At 46.2% G+C, this 9,477-nt stretch overlaps 1 protein-coding gene across 1 annotated transcript; it reads right to left on the bottom strand.

Moving 5' to 3' along the window:
- Window positions 1-2,666: 2,666 nt before the first annotated feature.
- Window positions 2,667-7,949, bottom strand: LOC135376241 (uncharacterized). Its single transcript, XM_064608866.1, has one exon. It carries the CDS (start codon window positions 7,947-7,949, stop codon window positions 2,667-2,669), a length of 5,283 nt encoding a protein of 1,760 aa, XP_064464936.1.
- Window positions 7,950-9,477: the final 1,528 nt, after the last annotated feature.

The raw sequence follows: 9,477 nt of genomic DNA, 5'->3' as shown, positions 1-9,477 counted from the left end.
AAAGCTATATACAGCTGCCATGCTTCATTGCCATGCACAGCTGCCACGCCATACATGATTATCTGTATGTCGGCTGTGCATGTTTACACACATATTTAATCACCTTGATGTGCATACATATATGGACCTCAATGTGATTATATGCAATATGCTGGTAATTGTGAATACACAGTTACCAGATTATTGCCACAAACCCAGCAGCTTTATTCGGCGTTACACCCTTTACACCCCAATTGCTATGAGGGTGTTAAAATATACCTTAAAAGGTGTGCGCCATGAACATTTTGATTTACACCCTTTAAGGTGTAAAACGATTTAGAGTGTAGGGACCAGGAATGCCCAGCATCCTCCTCAGCTGATGTGGCAACTGCATCGGTGTGTCCCATCTTTTCTATCCTTTTTTTTTTTTTTTTGGTAGAAGGGGCTAAATAATTTTATGTTCTTCTTTTATACCACAGAAGTTGCTCTCACATTGCAACTTCCTTGTTGTTCCTCTGACAAAATATGCAGTGTCTTTTTTTAGTCGACACAGGGCGCGGCATAATGAGAGCAATAAAAAAACGAGCGTTATACTATTTGCTACTTGAGTTACAAACATGTGATACTAGTGCCATAGCACCTGTTAGTGACTAAAGTAGCGGGAACATAATGACTATTTTTCTTACGTCGCCTAAAAAAAGACAACCTGTAGAATGCCCCAGCTGCAGCATCCTATCATCCAAACCACTACTTCCTCACATTTTCATTCACTACTAATAATGAAAAGTTAATAAAGTAAAGTTGAATTTGCCCCAGTGAGTTCAACTACTGTTGCACACAGTTTGTAATTGCCTACCCCATCCATTTTAACTGCTGTAATCTTGTATGTTTTTGGGAACAAAGAGTGGCACCCCGAGCAAGAGTGCAGATGCAGCTGTGGTAAGGAATCAACTAGTAAGAGTCAGGATGATACATATGTGCTTTTCACTCAACACATTCATCCATGCATAAAATCGCACATAATGCTATGCATTATCCCCATGTTGGGAACATCCAACTTTCAAACCTTTCAACTATTCAGCAATGGCTAATGGATATCAGTGGTTTAAGATCCTTCTCTTGCTTCATGCATAGTTTACAGCCTTTTAATTAATGACAATTTGGTGATTTAAGTTAGTAATATTTAACATAGTTAGGCAAAATTAGCAACCATTTCCATGTTTATGCAGTAATCTTTCACTTTGGCTTCTTGGTCTAACAAACAACTGTTATTTTGGAAAGGTCTCAAGAATACAACATATCTGTACCATGAGACAAACTGCTGAGGAGTAATTAACTGAATACTGCATTTCATTATGTTGTTCTGCTGGATTACTGCAATTGTCTGCACTATGCAGTTACCAAATGAATTCTAAATGAAACAATGAAATTGAAGCACCGATTGGATGTACAGGGTCACCAAAGATATACTCTGGGGTCTATTCTGCTAGAATGGTGGATATACAACATAGGAAATGTTAAGGAGCCGACGATATTTTAGTTTCCACGATTTATCGTCGAAGAATTAAATGGGAGTGAGCAACCTCACATGAAATTTTAGGACATGGTAGATCTTCTAACGTAAAGTGTAGCATACGAGGGCAATTTTAATTGCATTTATTTCAATTACAAACCCCAAAGTTTATCTTGGGTGACCCTGTATACCGATGATCTGCATGCTGTGATTCTACACATGAAAAAATGAACTTGAAATGCCTTGACCAATGATCTTGCCTGCGTTGTACAAGAAAATCATATCAATGAATTTGATCCATATCAATAAATTCTTGATGCAATTTGCATGTGTGCTGATTCTTTTGTGGTTCATGTGTTCTACTTCTACCTCGGCAATCCAGCTTCAAAATGGTGCCACTACTGAGGTTGGTTTAGTCATGATCATGCTAACATGTACATAAGCATAAGCGGAGCATGGTTGCGAACCATTCCTTAGTATGCCAACATGCCAAGTTTGTCACCTACCTGTGAATGGTTCGCAACCATGCTCCGCTTATGCTTATGTACATGTTAGCATGATCATGACTAAACCAACCTCAGTAGTGGCACCATTTTGAAGCTGGATTGCCGAGGTAGAAGTAGAACACATGAACCACAAAAGAATCAGCACACATGCAAATTGCATCAAGAATTTCTTGATCATTTCTGCATGAATTTCTTGCATCAAGAATTGCGAGAAATGATCTTTCACCACCGGACCTCTGATGGTGAAGGAAGCTAGCAGTACCAAGAAACGTTACATCGTCCTTTTTGTATGTGCAGTCACGAGGGCAATACATCTCGAGTTGTCCAAGGACATGTCCAGCAAGAGTTTTCTACAGGCTCTACGACGGTACAAGAACAACCACAGAAAACGTAGTGCAACCTGCATCGCCATGCGGGTACGTTCGTTGGGGAGCTTCGCTCAAAGACAGGGACTCAAGCATTCCATCGCAGCATCATTTATTTGCGACCATGTCTCACGGTACCCGAACCAAGAATGACAAAAGTAAACACCAAAAAAACAGTTCACGTGCTCCCCGCACGATCGTTGTCTTCTTCCCTTTGTAACACGTTTACAACTTCAGCCCAAAAATGTTACACGCAAAAAATGTTCTAACACACTCCCCCCCAAAATGGGCTAACGCGCATTTTTAACCGTTGGCCAGTTCTAGCGGATACAGCAGTTGCACCGGTCTTCTTCGCAAAGTCCCATCAGGTAGGCGTACGGTGCAAGCCCTGACTTTCTCATCCCTGCCGCAGAATACGTCCACAATCCTGCACAACTTCCAGAGCGGCCGTGGTTGTTTCTCATCGTGCAAGATGACTATGTCGCCAGGTTTGAGCGCTGATGACTTGAAAACTCTCGACGAACGAGATGACTGCAGTTCGGCCAAGTATTCCTTGTGCCATCTTTTCCAAAAGTGGGCAAGACCCCTTTGTCGACTTGTCCAAATTTCGTCTAATGATAGTTTCGTTGAGGTAAGTTCTCTGCATTGTGGGGTAGGTAGAGACGTCAGACGTTTACCGACGAGGAAGTGCGCTGGGGAAATTGGCATTTCTTCAGAGCTGTTGCTGTAGAGGAACGTTATAGGCCGTGAGTTAATCACCGCTTCCACTTCAGTCAGGATGGTGACTATCTCTTCCGTATCAAGGAGCTTCTTTCCTAGTACCTTCTTCAGCGATGTCTTGACGGATCGCACAAGTCGTTCGTAAAACCCGCCCCACCAGGGCGCCCGCTCCATAATGAACCGCCATTCAATTTTGCTCGTCGAGAAATGATCTTTCACCACCGGATCCCTTAAGGCCAACCACAGCTCTTTCAGTTCGCTCCTACTTCTCTTGAACGATAAGAAATTGTCAGAATACACAATGCGGCATAGCCCTCTCCGTGAGACGAACCGTCGTAGAGCCTGTAGAAAACTCTTGCTGGACATGTCCTTGGACAACTCGAGATGTATTGCCCTCGTGACTGCACATACAAAAAGGACGATGTAACGTTTCTTGGTACTGCTAGCTTCCTTCACCATCAGAGGTCCGGCAAAATCAATTCCCACCACTTCAAACGGTAGGCATTCCGTTACTCGGTCCGCTGGCAAAGGAGCAACCGTTTCGCTTGCTGCCTTGGCGTTCAAACGCTTGCAGGTCACGCAGTCGTGAATGACCCTTTTTACAAGTCGACGAGCTCTGGTAACCCAAAAGTTCTCTCGTAGTTGCACGAGTGTATCTCTGATGCCCGCATGAAGAAGTTGATGATGAGTCTGACGAACCAGTAGCTTCGTGTAATGATGATCTCCAGGCAAGATCCTGGGATGTCGCTCGTCGTACGTTCCACGGCTGAACTGTAGACGTCCGCCAGCCCTGATAATCCCGTCGTTGTCGATGAATGGTGTTAGGTCCCTTAATGGCGAGTTGCTCGGAAGTTTGGAGCCCTTTTCGATACAGCTCAGTTCGTGCTGAAAGGTCATCCGTTGAACTGTCGTTATCCAATGGATTTCGGCCTTTTCGATCTCTTCTGTTGACAGTACTCCACTCCTCCTGACATGCGATTTCAGGTTATGAATATAGCGCAGGACCCATGCTGTTGTCCTATGAAGCTTGAGTACGGAACTGTACTTGTTGATGTCAAGTAAAACCGGTACTGTGGATGTTGAAGTAGCTGTGGTTAACACCTGGGATTTCATTTCTTCAAGTTCTTCGGACGCAAACCGTGTCGTTGGGGGCCTTCCTGGCCACGAGCTCTCGTCGCTGACGATCCACGGTGGTCCCTTCCACCACAACTGACTCTCGATCAGTCGTTGAGCTGATATTCCTCTTGTCATTAAGTCAGCGGGATTCTCTTTGCTCGGACAGTAGTGCCAAGGATGCGAATCGCTGTTCTTTTGAATTTCGGTCACTCGGTTCCTTACGAATGGTTTCCATCTTGCTGCATCGCCCTGGATCCAATGGAGTGTGATCATACTGTCGGTCCAGAAATGCACGCCGCTAACGTCAAGCTTGAGGTTTCCGCCGATGTACTGAAATAGGCGTGATGCCACGAGGCTCGCCATCAACTCTAGACGGGGCAGCGTCAGTTGTTTTAGTGGAGCGATTCTTGACTTCGCCAGAACCAGTGTCGTCGTCGTCCTTCCTGTTAAGTCCCTTACGCACAGGTACACTACCGCGCCGTAGGCTGCGGTGCTTGCATCCGCAAAGACGTGCAGCACTCTGCTGTCGGCGACGTCACTTGAGCCATACTCGTAAAATCGCGGTACTTGTATCCGCGATAAATGTCTTAGGTCGTCGCACCAGTCAGCCCATTGGTGTCTGATGTCATCTGGTAGAATTTCATCCCATCCAAGTTTAAGTCGCCAAGTGCGTTGAAAACAGAGTTTAGCGGTTACGAGAAATGGCGAAATCAATCCCATTGGATCATACAGCCTTGCTGCTGTCTGTAGTACGAAACGTTTCGTATCTTTACGTTGCTCGGAGATCTGCCTGACACTGTCCACTGCGAATGTCAGGTTGTCCGTCGCGGGATTCCAAGATAATCCAAGAACTTTCAGTACACCCGCCACTTGACCCTGTGGCATCGCTGCTGTTGCTTCCTCCTCAAACAAGTTCCTCATGGTCGGACTATTGGACGCCCATTTGTGCAACTTCATAGAAGCAGTTTGGAATATGCTCTTCGCCTCACGGTAAAGTTTCTCGGCACTTCCTTCATCTGCTGCTCCAACCAGAAGGTCGTCAACGTACAGTGACTCGCTGAGCAACGTACACGTGACGGGGTATTCGTCTTTCAGGCTCCGCAGGTGGTGTTGTAATGTAGCTGCCAGTAGAAAGGGGCTCGACGTGGTTCCAAAAGGGACCCTGGTCATTCTGTACGTTTCGATGTCTGGCAAAGGTTGATCGTGTGTCGGAGCTTCCTTCAGCCACAGAAAACGTAGTGCATCTCTGTCAGCGTCGGTGATGCCAATCTGTAAGAAGGCCTTCTCGATGTCAGCGACCATAGCCACCCGATATTTCCTGAAGTTCAGCAGTAATGCCACTAGGTCACAGTTCAAGTTGGGGCCACTTTCCAAATTGTCGTTCAGTGACTTCGCCTTGGCATCGTGTGACGAGGCATCAAATACGACCCGCAGCTTTGTCGTGCTGGCGCCTTCTCTGATTACCGCCTGATGGGGCATGTAGTACGTCCTGCCCTGCGATGATTGATGTGGGCTTGCCACCTCCGCAATACCGCTGCGTAGCTGCTGCCGTATGACGTTGTCATACTCGCTCATGAGCTGTGAGTCACGTGTAAGCTTCCTCAGGAGTTGATGAAGTCGCTTTCGGGCGACGGCCTCGTTGCTCTCCAGATCCACTTCCGTTTTCCACGGTAGGCATACTTGATAGCCATCTTCGACCTTCACCACAGTCTCCATGAACGACGTTACAACGTCGTTATCCCTCGTATCATCGTTTTCTGTCTCACGTATTCCCAGGCTGTCCAAATCCCACAACTTTGTCACGAGCTCTTCCAGTGGCCGCTCTTGCGTCACCGTCCGCAGCACTACCGTCTTGTTACAGTGTACAACATTTCCGCCTGTCGGGATGGGACCCTGAACACACCAGCCGAAGGACGTTTCGATGGCCCTCAGTCCCTTGCCGAGGTCTTCCACCTTCCCGCTGACGACTTCCCAATAATAGTCGGATCCTATGAGCACTGCGATCTCTTTGGAATCGGTCTGAATAACATCAGCTGGCTCCAGATTCTTGTCGTTCAGCTTGCTTTGTATATCTTTGTCAATCATCGGAAGAATCTGCTCGCAAATGCTGTCGGTTTCCAATGCTTCAATCTCGAAGCTCTTTTCTCCATTACGACTGCTCATTGACAATCGTACTCTCCTGAAGCTCCGTTCTGTGAGGTGGCCTCCAAACACTTCAACCGTAAGCTCCTCGGTCTCCAAATACTTGCACCCCAGTTTCTTCGCCATCCTCCTTGATATGAAGGACCGCTGGCTCCCGCCATCAAACATGATTCTGGCAAGTGTCGTGGATATTTCTCCAGCCAGCATAGCCGTCGCAGTCTGAAGGAGAACTGTAGCCCTCCTTGAATTGTCAGCAGCTGAATGTAGGCTAACGGACGTCGTTGGCGTTGCGACAGAGTCCTGATCCCCGTCAATTTCTTTCGATCCTTTTTTCGACGCGTAGCTTGGATCGCACATTGAAGCTGCATGTCGGCCTGTGCATTTCCTGCAACGCAACCTGCTCTTGCACTCCCTGGATTGATGATTAAGTTTAGTGCATCGGTAGCACCTCCGCTCAGCTCTGAGAATCTCCTTTTTCTTCGTTAACGGAATGTCAGAATCACAATTCTCCGTCTCATGCTGTTGTGACGAACAGAATGTGCAGCGTGTCTTCCCAGCCAAGTGCTGCAGTGCGGCTACTGAAGCTGTTGGCTGGCGTTTGCGGTCGTGAGAAGTCTTGTACTGTCCCTTGTCGTCGGTTTTTTGGGTAGATGTTGCCTGCTCCCGGCTTTCTACTTCAATTCTAACCAGTTGAAGTAGGTCTGACACCTTCTTCCGGTATTGCCTCACAGCAGGGTCAGAAATTCTTGCCGTTCCGGCGCTGTCTCCAGCTTGAATATCAGATGGAACTCCCACCGGGATGGATGCCATTGCCGATTTTCTGTGATATTGCAGCACAATGTCTCTCGGTAACGAGCGTAGCAGTACAGGGTACAGCAGTGAACAGTAAGAGTCTTCACTCACACCTAGGACATTCAGTCCGCGAATGTGGGCTTGGAGTCTGTCATAGAGCTTACGAAGCTCGCGTACGTCTTCGGACAATCGTACGGGACGAATATTCAAAAGTGCTTCCATGTGATCCTGAATGATGGCAGTTTCCGTCCCATAACGTTGCTGCAACAACTCTACTGCGTCCTTGTAGCATTCTGCTGACAAGTGCAGACCTGCTATAGCAGCTGCTGCCTCGCCGACTAATACCGACTTTAGGTAACTGAACTTGTCACTCTGGGTCAGATCTTCGTTCTGATGGATCAGCCGTTGAAATTGTTCCCAAAAGGCCTGCCAATTTCGCTGCTTGCCGTCGAACTTCAATAACTCCAATTTAGGGAGTTTCACCTTGACTGCCGTCGATCTCGTCGTAGAAGTGGTCTGTATTCCAGTTTGTACAGATCCATTCTTCTTGCATTTCAGTCTGGCGATGCAGGTAATCACACGGTCGTTGTATTCATATGTGCGCGTAAAATCCTCTTCGCTCTGTTCGATCTCGCTGTGTTCGATTTCAGCGTCTACGTCGTTAAGTTGCTGGTGACACGCTTGAAGCCGTTCGATCAACACATCGAGAGCGTCCAATGTGGCTTCTCCAGTCCCGCTCAGTAGACTGTTGGCTTCGGTGATGATTCGGGTCACTTGGGACCGGAGCACCTGACGTTTCTTCGGTAGATGAGACATGGCGTCCGCCGTGTTCGATTCCGTTGATTCGCTGCGTCGTTACCGTTTCAGCAGTGTTCGTCGATCAGAGTCCTTCAATACCTTAAGTCCTCGAACATCCCGGGTTTCGGCACCAAAAAGTTATGTGAAATCGTTCGTTGGGGAGCTTCGCTCAAAGACAGGGACTCAAGCATTCCATCGCAGCATCATTTATTTGCGACCATGTCTCACGGTACCCGAACCAAGAATGACAAAAGTAAACACCAAAAAAACAGTTCACGTGCTCCCCGCACGATCGTTGTCTTCTTCCCTTTGTAACACGTTTACAACTTCAGCCCAAAAATGTTACACGCAAAAAATGTTCTAACACCATGACTGCATGTCATCTTCTATGTGGCATGGTCACTAACAGACAATAAGGCCGTATGAAGGCCGTCTCATATGTACACAGCCACAGTGACGAATATGGTCGTCATGTGTATATAGTCACAGTTGTGTAGTCATATATGTACAGTCCCATAGTCATGCAACCATATATACATTGTATCTTGTGCATTGTAACTAATTCCAACTAGTGTATTAGTGTGTATTAATATTAGTATTAGTACTCGTAGTGTGCTCTATAGTATGAGTCGTCTAATAAATGTTCTCAAACAATAAGCATGTGTGATTGATTTGTGTGAATTCAGCAGAAATATAAATTAAGTCATTACACCTGAAGCCGCTAAGCACTGTTACTCGACAAATATGAACAAACTGTGGCCTTTGTGCACACGTGCAATATAGTGGCAAGCAGACCACTCTACCAGGAACAAATGCTATTCGCAACAAATGCAATAACAGTATCTACTCTCGGACTATAATACCATAATATATTCATGCGCAATAACCTGCAACATAATAGTATTCAACAAAATACCCCTTAGCTAGTTGGACTGAAAACAGTTCTGTTAGAGAATGTTTCTTCATACGGCTTGCCAATTTGTCAGGACTTATACCAATCATGCAATTACCCACTACACTAGGGAACTTCACCAATGAAAGACACACCTGTGAAAGCATTTTTGAAGAAGGAGGTCAAGCGCATTGGAAATTTGCATACGGGAAGCAAAAAGAGAATCAAGGCTTTGCAAGAAAGACAACGTCGCATGACACACAAAATCGCAAGACTCGAAAATGTGATTCAGGACCTGATGGCCAAAAATATTCTTCTACAAGAAAATGCGGATGCATTAACGAGTATAGTAGGAGCCAACAAAGATCTGTTGTTACGACAGACGGCAAAAAAGAAGAAGCAGGCCCTCCCCAGAAAGTACAGCGCAAAACTGCGAACTTTTGCACTCACGTTGCATTTTTATTCACAGAAGGCCTACAGTATGTGCGCAAGACCTTTGACACGTGCCTGCCCCACCCTCGTACACTTAGAATATGGTACCAGACAATTGATGGACAACCAGGATTTTTGAAAGAAGCACTAAACGCACTAAAAATGAAGGTAGCAGAGAATCAAGTGAAGGATATTCCAACTCTCTGCACTGCGATGGTTGAT

Source organism: Ornithodoros turicata, chromosome 1 (genome assembly GCF_037126465.1).
Source record: "Ornithodoros turicata isolate Travis chromosome 1, ASM3712646v1, whole genome shotgun sequence".
Taxonomy (NCBI): Eukaryota; Metazoa; Arthropoda; class Arachnida; order Ixodida; family Argasidae; genus Ornithodoros; species Ornithodoros turicata.
The sequence above is the reverse complement of the archived record's forward strand: the minus strand, read 5'-3'. Positions and strand labels throughout refer to the sequence as shown.

Coding starts and splice junctions, on each gene's coding strand:
- LOC135376241 (XM_064608866.1), bottom strand. CDS start 7,949: ATGTCTCATCTACCGAAGAAACGTCAGGTGCTCCGGTCCCAAGTGACC.